The sequence below is a fragment of the Myodes glareolus genome, chromosome 12 (genome assembly GCF_982192425.1).
Source record: "Myodes glareolus chromosome 12, mMyoGla1.1, whole genome shotgun sequence".
In the NCBI taxonomy this organism is placed as follows: domain Eukaryota; kingdom Metazoa; phylum Chordata; class Mammalia; order Rodentia; family Cricetidae; genus Myodes; species Myodes glareolus.
Genome location: NC_142037.1, coordinates 11528020 through 11547649, shown reverse-complemented (window position 1 = coordinate 11547649; position 19630 = coordinate 11528020). Strand labels below are relative to the sequence as shown.

At 43.0% G+C, this 19630-nt stretch overlaps 1 protein-coding gene across 1 annotated transcript; it reads right to left on the bottom strand.

Annotated features, from left to right (window-relative positions):
- Positions 1-7352: 7352 nt before the first annotated feature.
- On the bottom strand, positions 7353-18839 carry LOC148120108 (uncharacterized). The gene is made up of 5 exons (XM_087911978.1): positions 18789-18839; positions 12053-12258; positions 9860-9977; positions 8952-9125; positions 7353-7638 (listed from the first exon to the last, which is right to left on the bottom strand). The coding sequence occupies exons 1-5, from the start codon at positions 18837-18839 to the stop codon at positions 7507-7509; spliced, it is 681 nt and encodes a 226-aa protein (XP_087768104.1). The 3' UTR covers positions 7353-7506.
- Between the last annotated feature and the right edge of the window lie 791 nt (positions 18840-19630).

The following is a 19630-nucleotide window of genomic DNA, read 5'->3' as shown; positions in this document are numbered from 1 at the left end:
GCCAGTCCCAGGGTGCGGCCCAGGGCTCGCAGAGGCTGCTCGCCTCGGCCCGCGCGCAGCGCAGCGGGGCGTCCGGCTGCGGAGCTCATGGCGCCGCCTCCGGTCCCCGCCAGGCCCGGGGCTCCGCGGCCCTCGCCAAAGCCGCTCCCATTGTCTGGGTCGCGCCTCTCCTCGCCAAGGTCCTGGCCATTGAGGCCTTGCTGCTCGGTTCTGCCGGAGCTCCTGAATAGACTTCTTAAGTATTGATTTCAGCTCTCCAGCAGGTGGTCGTATGCTGCTGTGGGATATTTTAAAAAAAAGTAATATTTTAATATTCATTTAAAAACATTTACCAAATGCTTTATTTGTTGTTTGATTTCCTAACATACATTAGAGATTTACAGTCAAGCATTAACTTGTCCTTCAATCAGTTAATTAAGTTTGATGACACTTTCTTTAAAACTTTTTCCCATGTGAGAAAAAGGAAAGAATTTAGTCCACAAAAATTAGTCCACCGAAAGCATAGGAACACATGAAAGAGAGAGAGAGAGAGAGAGAGAGAGAGAAAGAGAGAGAGAGAGAGAGAGAATAACAAAGACACTAGTTTCTCTCCAGCACATTTTTTTAATACTGTAATAACTGATGGTCACTCTTGTGCTCAATGTAATTAGTACCCTGACTCCACTTGTCAAATCATCCCTTGCTATTAAAGCATCACAGAACCCCTCTCTGTCATGCTACTTTGTGGGCTCTCAATGCATGTGATGTTATCTCCCATAAGGTTTGTTTGCGGACCATAGAATAGATTCCTGCTTCTGCTAGCACTCGTACAAGATACCATGGCCTAGGAGACGCTCAAGCTGTCCCTTAGTAGTCCATTCATGAGTGAATCTTGAAACCACAATCAGCCTATTTCTATGCCAAATGAGCATTGCTATTAACTTAATGAGATAAAAACATGAATAGCAATAAAACTCGGTGGATAATTTCAGATTATTAGCTTGAGACAGTTTAGAATTCCAAGTAGAAAGTAACATGGTTTTAGCAAGGTATTTCTTGGAACAGTTGTAACTACTGTAAATTATGAAACTGCACTTTGGACATTAACTGTGATGCCTTTTGGATCTTTTAACATGGAGTAAATAAGCAATTTATTAATGTGTATCCAATGTACATGGCCCCACAAATGATAACACAATTGTCCTCTATTATGGAAGTAATCAATTAAGATGAGCACAGGACTAGCTTGACATACCACCTTTAATTTTCTGCCAAATCAGTGTCTGAGAGAGCAGATCACTGAAGGAAAGGGCCTTCTACTCTATGTTCATGTCCTACAGTTGGGGAAGACATAGCCCACTTTCACAGACACAGACAGAATAGTCATGCTATGGTTTGGCTCTCTACATTTAGATAATCTACTGAGATCCAGAGACTTCATTACTGTAGAAAACAGCTCACATAAATGGACAAGTGATGGATGGAGCACTGTGGTAGGAGGAAGGCATGGGATCTTCCACCACCTATGAAAGGGTACTGCGCAGGACCAAAGGGCCTCTGTGGAGATGGTGTCAAAGGAAGAAAATAATTTGTTGGCTTCTTGTAATACTGTGTGATAACACAGAGAGATCCCAAATTCTGTCAGCTCTCAGAAAGATAAGTGCGATGAAGGTCTAGTACACTAGCTGATTTCAGAAAATTTTTGAAAAGGCAAGGAGTGTCAGATGCACATAGTGAGTGTGGTTATCATGAGTAAGCTCATTTTCCAAAACACAGAATTGGTACTTGGGAAATGATGGTTGAGTATACACCTCATGTCCATGATTTAAAAACAACAATATTTCAGGCTAAAAAACATTGATAATACTATGGGGATTGGAAAACAAAGCAAAAATTGAGTGTATAAATCAGTATCTATCTGAGAATACAACCAATAATTGGCTTGTTATCTTTGAATTTCCTTAGTATTATTGTATTCTTAGACCTTACCTGCAAAAAGGCTTCAGATCAGTGTTATAATGGACTTCTAAAAAATCAAAATAAATTTATTACAATGCTAGAGAAATATAACATATAAAATGAATAGATACATAGTATTCATTTTTGAGACTAATCTAGACTATTTCGGAGTAAATACTCTCTTGTAGGAAATTTATTCATGTAAAATTAATCCATTTTGTTTATTTCAAATCAAACAAGACTTAAACTTGTCAAGCATAATACCTAAAAATAAACAATCACCCTGTGATTCCCAAGACAGCCAAAACTACGTAACAATAAAACTGTGTCTCACAAACAAAAAACAGATTCAAAATGGAAAAAAAAAATCATGGGCCTATACACATTTTTGTTCTTCAAGGAAACGAAGAACCTTGTTGAGCCTTTTAGTTAAAATTGTTCATTTTATCATGAAAATTCCTACCACTGGGACTATATGTATGGCTTCTGTCTTTTGTATCAGGATGAAACCTCTCAGTGTTACCAGACTTATATGCAGCTTAAAGGATGTTCATGATAGCAGGCATCATCTTCCCCTGAAATGAATTACTGGAAAGATCCCTCCCTTGGTAGTAATAACCCCGAGCTCTACCTCAGGTGAGAGACCAGCAGAGAAGCAGCTGTGAGACTGGGGCAGAAATTCCATGGGCTACCTTCTGACATAGAATCAATGCAATGTTTACATATGTAAACAATAAACGCACTCAATCCTTCCCTGGACACTTGCAGTTTGCTTTTAGAAATGAAACATTGGAGGCAGGCAGTGGTGGCTCACACCTTTAATCCCAGTGCTTGGAAACAGAGGCAGGACGCTCTATGGGAGTTCAAGGCAAGCTTGGTGTAGAGAATACATTAAAGGGCAGGCTCCAAATCTACACACAGAAAAACCCTGTCTCAAAAAACTAAAATAAACATAAACAAACCAAACAAGACATGAAATGTTCATTCATTTTTGTCTTGTTTAAAGTCAAGGAAACTTAGTGTGCCTTTTTAGAATTCCCTGTATCTCCGGACGGCCATTGGAGCCACCAACTAGTGGACTGGGATTGCGGCTCAGTAGGAAGGCCTATGCTTATGCAGGAGGCCTCAGTCAGTTCTCACCACCACAAATGCCATGAACAACTAACTTCATAATAAAGTGACACAAAGCTGTCTCCATTACAATCATATTGACTCTCTTCATCGTACTCTTGTGGGAAGAGGGTTTTGAATTCACTACCTAGGGTGGTTGCCACTGGCAAGTTAGGTATAAAAGACACTGTGATGACAGTTGCTGAAAGTAAATACTACGTGGTGTTCCCTCCACTGCCACAAAGGCTCTCCAGACTCAATGGAGAGGCAGCTAATTCTTTGAAATACAGAATGATGTTATTTTCTTCACTCTGCTTTTTGTTCCAATTTTTATTTCTGAATCATGCTTTGAAGCATGGAAATGATACACACACCTACCGTGTTCTATTTAAGAAAAACTAAAGAGAAAAGTACTGAAGGCAGAGATAACGGGTAGGGTGCTTGTGTACAATGCTCCCAAAGCCTTGTGTTCAATGTCAAGCACTTCAGAAAACAAACAAAAAAAAAAGAAGGAAAGAAGAGAAGAAAGGAAGGAAGGAAGGAAGGAAAGAAGGAAAGAAGGAAAGAAGAAAGGAAAGAAGAGATAATGGAAGGAAGGAAGCAAAAAGGAAAACATGTTAGAATTGATAAATCTTCATAAAAACAATACATTTACTACAGAACAAAGCTTTCACCCTAAAATGGGAGATTTCTAAAGAAAACAATTATACAGTAGGACAAAACTGTCCAAATTGAGAAACTGCACAGACATTAAAGAGGTCAGAAGATTTTAATTATATTGTAAGGTAGAAAAATTATTTAATGAAAGTTATTGATTACTGAGGTTTGTTTGTGACATAATTACATTCTAGTGACACTTACCTGTGTATTGGTATGCAGTACAACATACAAGGCTTTTGTCATAAAAATAAAGAAGAATATGTATTTCTAATTATCCTATTTGCTGCAATGTGACTATGTAGGACTGGTGCCGCATGAAGTTGATTTCTCCTTTATTCAAAGGCAGTACAGATATCAGCATTAATGTAAAATAAGCAGTGTTTTGACAATATATTTTCACAATTGAAAATTCTTTGAAATAGTTTCTTAATTAATTCTGACTTTTCAGAATATTTGAAAACCAGAGACCTGCATTTATACTTGATTTCCTTAACTCCTTTAGGGGATCTAAAATCTTTGCTCTTCCTTATTTTCTTTAGGGGAGGTAGGAGCAGTTGGAGTCATTCTTACCTTTGCTGATGTTAGCACACTGTTTCTTGGTTTGTTCAGATTCTGCTGCAGCTGTTTCTCCACTGTGACATATGTTTAAAAGTGATCATCATTTAACTATTCATATAAAAACACTTAGCATGTTTTCTAAATTTTTTATTTTTGAGTCCCTAATATAGCGTACATTAGATACTTACAAATAATTTTTTGAAACAGGATCTAATTAAGCATCCAGCTGACTTTAAACCCACTATATGCATCATGTTAGTCTTGAAATCAAAGAGATCTCTGTACCTCCTGCCTTCCAAGTTCTGGGATAAAAAGCATAGGCAACAAGGCCCGGCCTAATAACTCTAAATTCATTCTTCAATAGTTGGTGATGATTAATAACTGCTGTCCTTCCACCTTTCCTCATGGAGAAGAAACGGTGAAAATTTAGCTCTTGATTAAAACACACACACACTCACACACACACACACACACACACACACACACACACGCACACACGAATGATAGCAGTACTTTTTCCATACGAATTGCTTTGAATGATCCAGTAACATTGTATTATATGCTCGTGGAATCAGTGCTCCTGTTCCATTCATCTGCCTGCATGTCCCTATGGCCCCACAGTCCTAACTCTGTCAGAACTCTTTGGAGGCATTCTGTTGAGTACTATGCTCTCAATGGTCAGTATATGAAAAAGTATTTTTTTTTTGCTTCTAAGCATCCTTCTGCTTAGAAGCTGTAACAGTTGTGGTGCCTTCAAATTGTTTTAACAGTTCACTCATGTGTGAAAGCTGAAACCACCGCCTGGCTGTTTCTTTATTTAGTGACTTTTTGTGTAATCCTGAGTCTTTGGAACTCACGACCAGCTTCAAAACTCAAGGAAAGCAACATTCTTTTGTCAGCTATATTCTTCCCAGGTGACAGCTAAGACTGCTGGACTTCGGGGCCTATTGCCAGTATACTCTGGACCAGCAGCTTTATTCTCCTAGCTTCTGCTTTCGCCGTTCCTTTTGCATGCTGTGGCTGTCAACACGGTCTTGGAGCTTGTCATGGGACTTTCCACCTGCGGTGTGAACCTTGTCCAAAATAGCACCGCTGCTGAAGTGATCTCCAGCAAACTGTAGAAAAACCTTCAACCTTGACCACTATTTTCAATGCCATTTTAGTAGATAATGATCCCCAATCTTATTGGATCAACAATCTAAACTTAACTTTTTCATCTTTGTATTTGATATGCGTTCCTGTTCACATGTGTGTATGCATTTGTGTCTGTTGATCCTAGTGCATGTTTTTTAGGTCAGAGGACATCCTTGACTGCGAGTCCTTACCTCCTAACTCAGTTTTGAGGCAGAGTTTCTTGTTGTTAACAGCTGTAAAGGCAAGACTATCTAAAGTATAACTTTCCGGACAGCCTGCTGTCTCCATCTCCCATGGCCCTCGAGGTTCCCTGAGATTAAAGATGCACACAAGCACATGAGGACCTTTCTGTGTTTTGAGGAGTTGAACTCTGAAATCTTGGGTTTGTGTGATAAGTACTTTATTCCTGAGACATGTTCCTAGTCATGAATTCCTAAAACTGTGCTATTCCATGTCAAAGTCACAAGCATACTTTCTCTATTTGCTTCAAAAGTACCAGCTGTACAAATTTCTGTTTATCTTGTATTAAAGGAAAAATAAACGACCTCAAATGGTTCTTCTTAGAGAGAAACACAGGCCCTCTAACTGGATTAGAGGTTTAATTGAAAGTGCTCTGCACTCAGAAGCCTTAGTTCCATAATTAATAGCAATACACTTATAACCACTTCTTTAATTTAGGCTCAAAGTCTTCTTTTAAAAATTGAGTGTTCTAGAGTCAGATAGATGGCTCAGTGGATATACATAATTGTCACAGTAGCCCAGAATTTGAATACCTGGAATTCAACAAAAACTCAGACACTGTGTAATGTGTCTATAATCCCAGCACTTTTATAGTATAAAGGAGGTGAAAGTAGTAAGATACCAAAGAGGCTTCCCAGCCTGCTCACCTGGAGTAAGTGGCCAAGTGCCAAATAAAAATAGAAAACATGCCTCAAATAAGATGGAAGGCAAAGCCATCACACAGTGTTGTACTGTATTTTGGATGGGACACAAAAACAAGGACATGAAGATGAAGGATGATAAAACATGTTTAAAATATATGGTATGCAAAAGTGTATTTTCAATAAAAAATACACAACACACAGGCTTTACTTTTTAATTCATCTGACTTTAAACTTACACGTATGAACAAAAAAGGTAATCGTTTGATTTTTAATGCTGAACTCTTCTTAAATACCAAGTGTCCTGTTTAGAGCTGCTATTTCTATGATAAAACACCATGACCAAAATGAACTTGGGACCAAAGAATTCATTTGGCTTATATGTCCACATCATAGTCCATTATTAAAGGAAGTCAGGGCAGGAACTCAAACAGGGAAGGAAGCTGGAGGCAGGAGCTTACAGTGGCCACAGACGGGAGCTGCTTACCGGCTTGCTCATTCTGCTTTCTTATACAACTCAGGACCATGAGCCCTGGAACAGAGCTTCCCATGATGTGTTGGGTCCACATTCATCAATCACTAATTTAAAAAATGCCTTACAACCAGATAGTATGGAGGTATTTTCTCAATGGAGTCTTTGTTCTTTGTACTTATTTTGGACAAATGTCCCTATCCAGATTAGCTGTTTCAAGAGTTTGGGTGCACAGATTCACATCTGACCAACACAGAGTCAAGATATTTCAGACAGGAGATGGGAAAGAATAATAGCATCTGGTAATATCATCTAATTGATGGATAACCGAATCTATTTGCTTATTCAAAATTCACTTAAAGCAGAGTGAGTGATCAAAGAAATATTTGAAAAAAATATTTAAATTGAACATATATAAGAATAAAATATATAAGGAACAGAATAAGAAGTAATAAAATTATACATTTCAGTGTTGAAAATAAAGTTGACACTTTTCAAAGTAAACAACACTAATGTGAAGTTGCCTTAATTAGAAAATTGCCAATCAAATCAGATTAGAAATGACAACTTGTTTTTAAATGGTAATCTGAGCCCTGGTACACACTGTTCCTTTGTTTATGTTGGAACAGTCTCTTTTCCAGCTCACACTCCCTGTGAGCTAGTCTTTCTCAATAGGTGCTTATGAGTTGAAGCCATATTCCCTCTACCATTTTAGTGTTCATTACTTAAGCAATGACACCCTCAAAAATGGCACTAAGATTGTAAAAAAGAAATGGTACCTATTTGGCGTAAGCTCCTCATCTGCATCGCACCATTCTGAATCAGGAACTCCGCCATTTCAGGCTGATTTTCAAATAATGCAAGCTTGCAAGGTGTCAATCCATACTGCAAAGGAAAATTTTCATTTTATAAATTGACAGGCTTCTCAACTGAAAAATGTATCACAGATTTTGTAAAGAAAATGAGTCACAAAAGGATAGATTTTCCTTCAGCCCTTGCTGCAGATTAACACACACAGGGCTTCCTTTTCCTTTGAAACATTTTTCCCTGTTCAACAATGCCCATGAACACCACTATTTCCAGAACTTCCCACAAACGCTTGCTGGTTCCAAGTTTCTTAGCTCCATGGAGATGGGCCTCCATTGCCCCAATCCTAAAACGTGGAGGTAGATTTGGTGTGCATCTGTTGAATGAGTGAACTCAAGTGGCATCTCTGGAGCAGTTTCTCAATCTGTATTTCAAAACTATTTTCCCTAAACTAAAAATTTTCTCCCAAACCAAACATCATTTCCTGTTGCAGTGGTCCAAAAAATGCTGGAGGATGACCTCAGACTCAAATGGTATGGAAACTCAAAGAGTGCTTATTCTTCAGAAATAGCCAGCATGCAACAGTCCATCACCCATATAAAATGTTAATGAGGACCAGGGACAGAGACTTGCAGGCCCTTTGAAAGAGGACATGGGGAATTCTAAGTATCTTTTTAATAATTGGGCAGTCAGGGAACAGTTACATGGGGGGCATGTTGATTGGACAGAACTAGTAACAGTTTCATCCACTGTGGAAATTTTGTGTCACATATGGTCAGTAGCAGCCAGATCCTGAAACTCTGGTCTCCCAGCCTTATAAGGCCAGGTTTGGAACTGTTTAGCCAATTGGCTAAACTTGACTGGGGAACTTCCTGGATTCAGGTTTAGGTCATTAATTGCAATGGAGTTGCTCCTTGTCTAAGACAGAGTCACATTTTGGCCCCTTCATTATGTACATATAAAATCTGAAAAAGTTAAGTGAAAAAGTCTTCTCAGTATGTTTTCTTCAATGATCAAATTTCCACATTTACCTGTGTGCCTGTGACCTACCCACTCTAGCCTCATCTCTGAGGGACAAGTCATATCAGTAGCTTCTTAATTGCAACAGATTTGTATTTTCTACAGACATTTATCTTAAAATTGTTTTTTTCTATTGTTTGTGTGTGGGCCCGAGTCCTTTACTTGTTCAATTTTAAAGTAAAACCCAAGTCTGAAACAAAAGGTGCTGTGCTGAGTTCCTTTAAGTTACCTACAAAACTATGAAAAACAGATTAGGAAAAAATGCTTGACTCTGAACAGATTCAGTGAGACTGCTTGAGCTTCAGAATGTGGAAAGTGATCTGAGTGTCATTGCTGGGAGTACATTGTGAATGAAGTTGAATGATTCTTACCCCTGTTTTTGCTTTAATATCTGTATTATACTCTAACAGCTTGCTGACAACAGCGGTTTTTCCCCTGCAAATGGCATGGTGTAGGGCAACATGTCTATTGTCATCGACAATGTGGGGATCAGCACCGTGCCTGAGTAGTAAAGAGATGCACTCTATGTTGTCCCTCTCGGTGGCCTGTGGGTATTGTATAAAGAAAGAGATACTGAAATCAAGAACTTGAATAAGCATTCCAACAATTCCATTGAATAGTTACCCTTGGATCAGACCAATTATTTAGGTTATGCATATTATCCCTCTCTTTTTGAGAGAGGGTCCTCAAGTACCCAGACGTTCCTAAATTCATAACCTCCCCACCAAAGTTTTCCAAGTGGTAGAGTTTCAGAGGTGTGCCACCACACCTAGATATTAAAGCATTTCACTAGCACTGTTTGGCCATTGCTGTAGTGGGGGAGGTTGCTTGTTCATTTCCTTGTTTTGATACCATGGAACAGGTTGAAGACACCTGGAAAGAAGGAACCTCACTTGAAGAACTGCCTCGACCAGACTGGACTCTGGAAAGCCTGTATAGTATTTTCTTGATTGAGGTTGATATGGGCGGGCACAGCTTCCTAGGGGTGGTGGCATGACTGGGAAGGTTGTCCTGAGTAGTATAAGAAATCTGAGCAAGCCTTGGACAAAGCCATGGAAAAGCATCATTCCCCCATGACCTCTGCTTCATTTCCTGCCTCAGGTCCTGATTGAACTCCTGACCTGGTTTCCCTTCATGACTGACTGTGATGTGGAATTGTAAGCCAAATAAACCTTTCCTGTCCTGAGATGGTTTGGGCCAGTGTTTCATCACAGCAACAAAAAACAAACAAGGATAATTTCTAATCCATTTTATACGAAAAGTGTTTCCCGATAGCTACCTTAATTAAGGGTGTTCGGCCTTCATCATCCTTCATATTAATATTGATACAGATGTTGGATAATAGCAACGCTACCACGTTTGGATGGTTATGGGCAGAGGCGTAGTGTAGTGGACTCCTACAAATTGAGAGGACATCTTAGGAAATTACAGATTATTATGTAAAGGCACACTCAAGTGTAAATAGTAGACACCAATGTGCATTTCCTTCTGATGTAAGAGAAGAAACTAAAATTTTCTTATTTATTTATTTCTTTTCTCAGGTGTTCATCTAGTCTGTTTGGATGCTCACCTTCCTAGACCTGGAGGGAGGGGGGGAGGAACTTGAACTTCCCACAGGGCAGGAAAACGTGACTGCTCTTAGGACTGGAGAGGGAGGAGGAGACGGAGTGGGTGGAGTGGGAGGGTATTGGGAGGAGGAGAGGAAGTGGAAATTTTTATAAATAAATAAGTAAGTGACTTTAAAAAAAAACTGAGCAAATCTATCCAGAAGGAGATAACCTATGGTATCATAGCTCCCTTATTTTGATTTTCAAAAAGCTTTAAGACAAAAAATACTAGGGATTCAACTGAGCATCGTTCATTGTTTTCAATATTTAAATTTATAGAACGTCAGGAAAGCTGACTGGACAAATGTAATATTTTAAGAATGAGAGGGTCTTGAGAGCTAGTAGATTTGTATGCTGTACAGTAGATATCTAAGTTACATGCAGGGAATAAGTGGACTGGCAGAATGGATAAATACAGCTGGAAAATTCAGTGTTTTTAAAGAATACAGTTATTAAGCAAAAATACTTTGAAACAATAATTTACTGTTCTATTATTTGTATGAAGCTCTAATTTGGAAGACTGAATAACGATAGACTAAATAACTTCTTATAGAGAATCTACGGTTGAGGGTCATTGTTTCCTGCCTATAATCTATTGAGAAATAAGAAACAAGGACAAGGAAAGAGGGCTGCAGTGTTTGTTACAACTCAGTTGGGAAATCACTCGCCCTGCAAGCCTGATACCCCGACTTCAGAACCCCCAGTACCTTGAGAAACTGGTACTGGAGATGTGGATACAGGAGGATATCCAAAGCGTGCTTGCCAGCAAGTCTAGGTCAATCAGTATACTCCAAGACTATCAGTCAAACACAGTGGGGATTTGGGTGAGAGAATCTGTCTAAAAAGCTGAAGTGGAGGAACCACAGGGTGGTTCATCACTTGAGGCCACCTACTGGCAGAACCAATGGCCTACATTCAATGCCCAGAATCCACAAGGTGGCAGAACACAGCTGTCAATAGTTCTCTTCTGACCTTCACACACTTAGTGGGCATGTGTGAGCCACAAGTGAACACACACATGTGATTTTTTTTTAATAGGATGAAAAGAAATTTTCAAAGAGAATGTCAACCGCTAGCCTTCACATATGTACCCAAACACACACAACATGTATATAAGGGGCCGGGGGATAGAGTTATAGTTCAAGTTGAAATTTTCCTTATGAGATTCCTCAGCAAGCATGAAACAGACATAAGATTTCTTGGTGAATTTTTGTGGGTTTCTTTGACTTTGAGTTGGCTTTATATGTGAAAATTTATCTTATGATACAATTTTCTGTGTTGCATATAACAGCATTAAAACCATATACATAAGGGCTGGAGAGATGGCTTGGCATTTACAAGTGCTAGTTTTTCCTGCAGAGGACCTGGGTTTGATTCCTAGCACCCACAAAGCAGATCACAACTGTCCATGGTTCCAGTTCCTGGAGATCCAACACCCTCTTCCTATGCTTGTGCAGTACACTGAAAATACATGCAGGCAAAACACTCAAACCTACAAATTTTAAGTGTACACATAAAAAGATGTATATGGTTTTCTTAGCTAAATTCCTTTAAAGCCCCCAATAAAGTGCTCTAAAAGAGACAATGTAAAGGGATTTGTAAACTAACTGAAGTTCTTTGTTATGCTTTTCTTAAAGAAAGCCTAGGAGCTGCCCTTCCAAGGTGCGCAGGTTTCAGGTGCCTAGGAGCCTAAAGCAGGTACAAAACCCAGAGATTTCCATGAAAGAAGAGCCTTAAGCATGACATCTGCCCTCCCTCAGGCTGCAGATCTGGAAGGTATGTTTCTCCCTGGTAGACCCTGACTGTCCCCTACAGTTTCTGCCCCTCCTGCCCCGTGGCCCTCCCCCCTCCCCAGACCCCATTACCTGCCCCTCCGGTCGCATTCATTGACATGATGTTCACTGTCATTCATGTATCGCTCCACTAAAGCCACATCACCCACACTGGCCGCCCTTTGAAACTTCCCCACGGGATCATAACCAATTAAATTAAGGGGAAAACTCTGCCTTCTCCGACCCAAGCACCCACAAGCCAGGCATGCAGGCCACAGGCGGGTGTACCAACAAGTCCACTGATGTAGAGGACCGCAACCACATTCGCCATTCCAAGATGGCCCTGACATCCGGTTCCACCGCCCGGTGAACAGGATAACGCGCATGTGTTGGTAAATTTCCAACACTGTAGTCCCTGCCTCTCCCGAGGCGTCATCTGGGATGATGGGCAGCTGACCAATCTGAGAGTGACACGTCTGAGGCGGGGACTGTTTCCTATATAAGGGCTGGGTTCGCCTTGCTCTGGGTCTCCGCCATGTTGGCTTATGCTCTCGCTCTCAAGATACATTAAAAAGCTGTTCTGCAGAAGGATCCTACGTGCCCTGTGTCGTTCTTGCTGGCGAGACAGTAGCGCGGGACATCTGGTGCCGAATCCCTCGGGACGCTGAGGGACCCTGACAACTGCTCGCACCGCCGGAGACCCCTTGGACACAAGGAGGATTCAGAACTGCAGGCCTGTATACTCAGAGATATGGCTTTTCCTGGATTTTTCGGTTTTGAGCTTGACTTGTTTCCGCATTGGGAAGGTTTCGTGGGGGCCTTGCTACCTCTTTTAGTAGTCCTCTTATTTTTCGCCAAAGATTGCTTAAAAGATGAATCCTGCCAGGGGGTTGCTGCAACGGAGGAAGTCCAGGATAGCATTTCAGAAACTGAGTACAGTGAGAGGTTAGGTGCGCGCACAGTCTCAAATAAGGAAAAAGGAACCCCCAGTGGTTTTAAGAAAATAAGAATGGGGGAGAAGACTGATTTACAAGGTCGAAAGATTTCTGGAACCAACAATAAGAAAAAAGGAAAGGACAGTAGTTTATATCCTCTGCAGGAGCTTGAAGCTCTGCAAATTGAAAGTGACCATGAAAGTGAGCATGAAAGTTCTGGCTCAGGAGAAGAGGTAGAAGAACTAGATACAGAGGAGGAGGCAGAATTAACCAGCGGTAGGGCCATGAGGTCATCCCAAAGGGCCCATCCGCCTCCTTACGAGCTGCGCCCTCGCCCGACTGCCCCTTCGGCGCCTCCTTATGAGGAACACCTTGGGCCAAAGACTTTTTCATTTATCCCTGACAAGGTCAAGAGAAAGCTGCGCCTGGCCTTCCCCGTTTACGAAGGGGAAAATGGACGGGTGTATGCGCCTGTGGAATACAACCAAATAAAAGAATTAGCAGAGTCAGTTAGAAAATATGGAGTGACCGCTAATTTCACATTAGCCCAATTGGACAGATTAGCCTTGAGTGCCATGACTCCGGCAGACTGGGAGACAGTGGCAAAAGCGTCACTTGTCAGCATGGGTCAATATTTGGAGTGGAAAGCTCTGTGGCATGAGGCGGCCCAGGAACAGGCCAGAGCTAATGCTCAAGCCTTAACTCCAGAACAACAACAATGGACTTTTGACCTCCTGACCGGGCAAGGGCGCTTCACCGCTGCCCAGACAGACTACCCTTATGACGCCTACTGCCAGATAGCCAATACAGCTATAAGAGCATGGAAAGCTTTGTCTAAAAAGGGAGAAGGAAGCACCCCGCTCACCGAGATTATACAAGAGACTCAGGAGCCTTTTTCAGATTTTGTGGCTAGAATGACTGAGGCAGCAGGACGCATTTTTGGCGACACTGATATGGCCACACCACTCATCGAGCAGCTCATTTTTGAGCAAGCTATTCAGGAGTGCCGTGCGGCCATAGCCCCCAGGAAAAATAAAGGGTTACAGGACTGGCTCAGGGTCTGTAGAGAACTAGGAGGACCCCTGACGAATGCGGGTTTGGCTGCAGCCATCATGCAGTCACAAAAACGCCCTTTTAAAGGGCCAGACAAAAGAGTTTCCTTTAAATGTGGGAAGCCAGGACATTTAAAAAAGGATTGTAGGTCATCAGAAAAGGAGAGAGCGCCTCCTACCCTCTGCTCACGCTGTGGCAAAGGTTATCATAGGGCTGAGCTCTGCCGCTCCATTAGGGATGTCCATGGCAAGATCCTCCCACCATTAGGAAACCCACAGACTGATCCAAAAAATGGGGTGATGGGCCCTCGGTCCCAGGGCCCTCAGAAATATGGGAACAAGTTCGTCAGGGCAATGACCAAAGAACCCTCGGAGGCAGAACAAGGATGGACTTGTGTGCCTCCACCGACTTCCTGTTGATGCCCCAAATGGGGGTGCAGCCTGTCCCTGTGCAGCTGCCTGAGCCTCTACCCCCTGGAATCGTGGGCCTGCTTTTAGGGCGTGGCTCGCTTACCCTGCAGGGACTGATTGTTCACCCAGGTCTTGTTGATAGTCAGCACACTGCTGAGATACAAGCCCTGTGCTCTTGTCCTAGTGGAGTTTTTTCCATCAGTAAAGGAGACAGGATAGCTCAGTTACTGTTTCTTCCGGCAGACACCCACCAGAGGCCGGGGAGTAAATTAATGGGGTCAACAGGACAGGATTCGGCCTACCTGGTTGTTAGCCTTCAAGGTCGACCCAAACTGCCCCTTTGGGTGAATGGTAAATGCTTCGAAGGCATTTTGGACACTGGCGCGGACAAAAGTATTATCTCATCGCGCTGGTGGCCACAGTCCTGGCCTGTTACTGAGTCGTCTCATGCCCTACAGGGCTTGGGCTATAGTGCAAACCCCACCATTAGCTCCACCAGATTAACCTGGGAAACAGACGAAGGGCAGTCAGGATATTTTACACCATATGTCCTTCCCCTGCCAGTCAACTTATGGGGAAGAGATGTAATGCAGGGTATGGGATTGACCTTATCTAATGCATATTCATCTCAGGCCCAAGATATAATGTTAAGAATGGGCCATAGGCCAGGAAAGGGCTTGGGTCGCTCCGAGCAAGGAATACGGGAGTCAGTAAATCCTAAACCTAATATCAATAAACAGGGTCTGGGTTTTTCCTAGGTGCCACTGGGGCAGCACGGCCCATACCATGGAAAACAGAGACCCCAGTATGGGTTCCTCAGTGGCCACTTACCTCTGAAAAACTGGAAGCAGTGAATCAGCTAGTTAATGAGCAATTCGTTTTGGGGCACATAGAACCATCCACCTCTCCGTGGAATACACCCATTTTTGTCATTAAAAAAAATCAGGAAGATGGCGCTTGTTGCATGACTTGAGAGCCATTAATGAACAAATGCATCTTTTTGGGCCTGTGCAGCGAGGACTCCCAGTGCTTTCAGCTTTACCCAAAAATTGGAGTCTGGTAATAATAGATATTAAGGATTGTTTTTTTTTTCTATTCCATTGCATCCTGCTGATAGGCCTCGCTTTGCTTTTACTGTTCCTTCAATTAATTATACAGAGCCTGATAAACGCTTTCAATGGAGAGTTTTGCCTCAGGGTATGGCCAATAGTCCAACAATCTGTCAGATGTTTGTGCAGGAGGCTCTTGAACCGCTTCGTGAACGTTTCCCACGTTTGCTTGTGAGTCATTACATGGATGATGTACTCATGTGTCATGAGGACTTACAGGTCCTAAGGGAAGCCTACCCATTGCTCATTAAGAGTTTACAGCTATGGGGTCTTCAAATAGCCGCTGAGAAGGTCCAGATTACAGACACTGGCCAATTCTTAGGTTCTGTTATTCTTCCTGAAAAGATTCTACCACAAAAAATAAAAATTTATAGGGACGATTTGCGAACATTAAATGATTTCCAAAAGTTGTTAGGAGATATTAATTGGCTGCGACCATTTTTAAAAATCCCCTCTGCTGATTTGAAGCCATTGTTTGATATCTTGGAAGGGGATACTCATATTACCTCCCCTCGGGCCTTGACGCCGGCAGCAGAAGCAGCCTTATTACTAGTGGAGGAATCCATTAAGGAGGCACAGCTGTGCCGTATTGATGAAACTCAACCATTTGTTCTATGTGTGTTTAAACAAGAAAGCTACCCACTGCTGTGTTATGGCAGGATGGACCGTTACTGTGGATCCATCCGCATGCTTCTCCTAACAAAAGTATTGATTGGTATCCAGATGCTGTAGCTCAAATTGCCCTTAAAGGCCTTAAAATGTCTGTTAGTCATTTTGGTAAGCATCCAGCAGTTATGATAGTTCCCTATACCTCCTTTCAGATACAAACTTTGGCCGCCACCTCTGACGATTGGGCAATTTTGGTTACCACCTTTTCAGGAAAAATTGATAATCATTATACCAAACACCCTCTGCTGCAGTTTGCTGCATGTCATCCCATTGTGTTTCCCCGAGTTACGTCTTCTGCCCCGCTAAAAGACGGGGTGATGGTGTATACAGATGGCTCCAAAAATGGTGTGGGAGCCTATGTTGTGGATTCTAAAATATATACAAAGAACTTTTCTGCCACCTCACCCCAGGTGGTGGAATGTATGGTGGTTTTAGAGGTTCTTCAAAAATTTCATTGTCCTCTTAATATTGTTTCTGATTCTGCCTATGTGGTTAATGCTGTTAAATTATTAGAGACCGCTGGAATTATAAAACCTACTAGTACAGTGGCAGCTCTTTTCCAGAGGATACAGGACTGTTTACTAAATAGGAGAGCTCCATTTTTAATCACACACATAAGAGCACATTCGGGGCTCCCGGGCCCCATGAGTTTAGGTAATGATCTGGCTGATCGTGCTATGCAGCTTGCTGCGGTAGCTCTTGCCTCTCCGTTACAGACCACTAAAACCTTTCATGATAATTTTCATGTTACAGCTGAAACCCTGCATAAACGTTTTTCTCTTACCAGAAAGGAGGCTCGTGATATTGTAACCCAATGTCACAATTGTTGCCAGTTTCTCCCTGTCAGACACACTGGCGTAAACCCCAGAGGGATTGCGCCTTTGCAAATATGGCAGATGGATGTGACTCATATCATTGCCTTTGGAAAACTTCAGTATGTGCATGTGTCAATTGACACATGCTCTGGCGTTATTCATGCCACACCACTTACAGGAGAAAAAACCTCTTATGTCATTCAACATTGTCTTGAGGCATGGAGTGCTTGGGGCAAACCCACATCTTTAAAGACGGATAATGGGCCTGCCTATACTTCTCAAAAGTTTAAACAATTTTGTGCACAGATGCAAGTCACACACATTACAGGCCTGCCTTATAACCCCCAGGGGCAAGGTATTGTAGAGCGAACACATCGCACATTCAAATCTTATCTACTTAAACAAAAAGGGGGAATATTGAAGGAATTACCCCCGACACCAAGAGTAGCCATTGCCATGGCTCTGTTCACTATAAATTTTTTAAATCTGGATGATAATGGCCAGAATGCTGCAACACGACATAGTTCGGATCCGCAGCGGCCCAAGGATTTGGTTATATGGAAAGATGTGTTTTCTAATGAATGGAAAGGCCCGGATCCCATCCTGTTGAGATCCAGGGGAGCTGTTTGTGTGTTCCCGCAGGACCAGGAAAATCCATTCTGGGTGCCAGAAAGACTGACCCGAACGGTGAGGGGTGACCCACAACACGTGGACTCGCCTGAAGATTTGGCTTCTGTTCCTCCTACCATTTTGCAGATGGATGACAACAGTTACGAAGGAGCAGGTTACGAAGGAGCAGCAATGGGGGATACTCTCAGCCTTCCTGAAACCGACACCAGTCAGCCATAGAGTGGCAGTGTTTCCTCGTTTTTTTTTTTTATTTTACAACCAATAAGACTCTGGGGCTCCCCTACCTTCTATTTATAAGCTTAGCCGAAGGATTCCAGTCCTGGGTTGTGTCCTTCATCTCCTACTTTAAGATTGGGTGGGGGTGGGAATGTTTGGAACAGCCCTATGCTGTGGATCAGTGTTTCTCCTCTGGATGGTCTGCTGACTCAAATCCCAAAGTCATAGGGACAAAGTGTGGTTATTGCACAAGCGCTGGCTGCCCTGGAACAGGGAACCTCTACTGATGTGGTTATCTATGCTGAAGCAGTAAGGTTTATGCCAACCAGCTCCTGCACCCCTAGGACACCTCTGTCCATTGCACAGGGTGGAGTGCTTGGCTTAGCTAGCCCTGAAGGTTGTCGAACTAAAGAGCATTGCACAGAGAATGGCCCTCTCTGAGAGATATGTCGCCCTGCATAAGGGTTTCCTGCCGTATATTCCCTTTCCCAGAAAAATGGCAGAGGGCAGGCCGGATAAGTTCCAGGTGTCATGAACCTAGGGGCAGATTCCGTGCAAGCCCATTATAATGTTTCCACTTTGGGAAGTGCGACCTCTACCTTTGCCTTCTGAGGGAATTGCCTTTCTGCAAAGAAGTAAAAAAAAAGGGGGGGAGATGTAGAGGACCGCAACCACATTCGCCATTCCAAGATGGCGCTGACATCCGGTTCCACCGCCCGGTGAACAGGATAACGCGCATATGTTGGTAAATTTCCAATGCTGCAGTCCTTGCCTCTCCTGAGGCGTCATCTGGGATGATGGGCAGCTGACCAATCTGAGAGTGACACGTCTGAGGCGGGGACTGTTTCCTATATAAGGGCTGGGTTCGCCTCGCTCTGGGTCTCTGCCATGTTGGCTTATGCTCTCGCTCTCAAGATGCATTAAAAAGCTGTTCTGCAGAAGGATCCTACATGCCCTGCGTCGTTCTTGCTGGCGAGACAGCAGTGCGGGACACACTGAGGGGCTCTAACTGTAAGAGCATCATATTCAAAATCCTCCCACATGTTGAGCCTCAAGGCTCCACAGGCCCTCCTGGCCCTCCCTGCCCTCCCTTCCCTCCCTGTCCTCCCTGCCCTCCTGTCCCCCCCTGCCCTCCCGGCCCTCCCTGCCCTCCCAGGCCTCCCTGCCCTCCCTGCCCTCCCGGGCCTCCCTGCCCTCCTGGCCCTCCCTGCCCTCCCTGCCCTCCTGGGCCTCCCTGCCCTCCTGGCCCTCCCAGCCTTCCTGGCCCTACTGGCCCTCCCTGCCTTCCCAGTTAGCCACCCACACCCTCACAAACCCAACAGTAAATGTTCCAAAACAATGACTAAGAATCCCCACTGAACCAAATAAGCGTCCTGCTTGGGCAGATCCTTGGTTCAGTGTGAGCTGAACTCTGCTTCATTCTTAGCAACACAATTCCATGGGCATAGTGATGCACTGTGAGCTCACAATGGTACTCAGCAACTGAGCACCATGTGTGTGTTCTGTTCATGCCCATGTCAGACTCCAGTGACAAAAGCATACAGTGCTCAGTACATGTAGACAAATATTGTTATGTTTTCTTTTTTAAGGATGTTTTGGTTCTGATATGGGAACCTCAATTCTGAATACCCACAGAGGTATGGAACCTAGTAAGGGACCAGAAGGGAGGACACTATCTCTCAAGGAAAGGAAAAATATCTATAGTGTTATGTAGCTATAGAGAAAAACTAGAGTTGGGTGGTTTAATGAAAGGGAGATGGGACAGAAAGGTAAAGGAGGGGAAATGGAGAGGGACAACAAATACTGAAGGTCTTTGAAAAACTATATGGACAGC

Coding starts and splice junctions, on each gene's coding strand:
- LOC148120108 (XM_087911978.1), bottom strand. CDS start 18,839: ATGTGGGAGGATTTTGAATATGATGCTCTTACAGTTAGAGCCCCTCAG. Junction 9,978..12,052: donor GAATGCGACCGGAGGGGCAG/GTAATGGGGTCT, acceptor CTCAATTTGTAG/GAGTCCACTACACTACGCCT. Junction 9,126..9,859: donor GCCGAACACCCTTAATTAAG/GTAGCTATCGGG, acceptor CAATACCCACAG/GCCACCGAGAGGGACAACAT.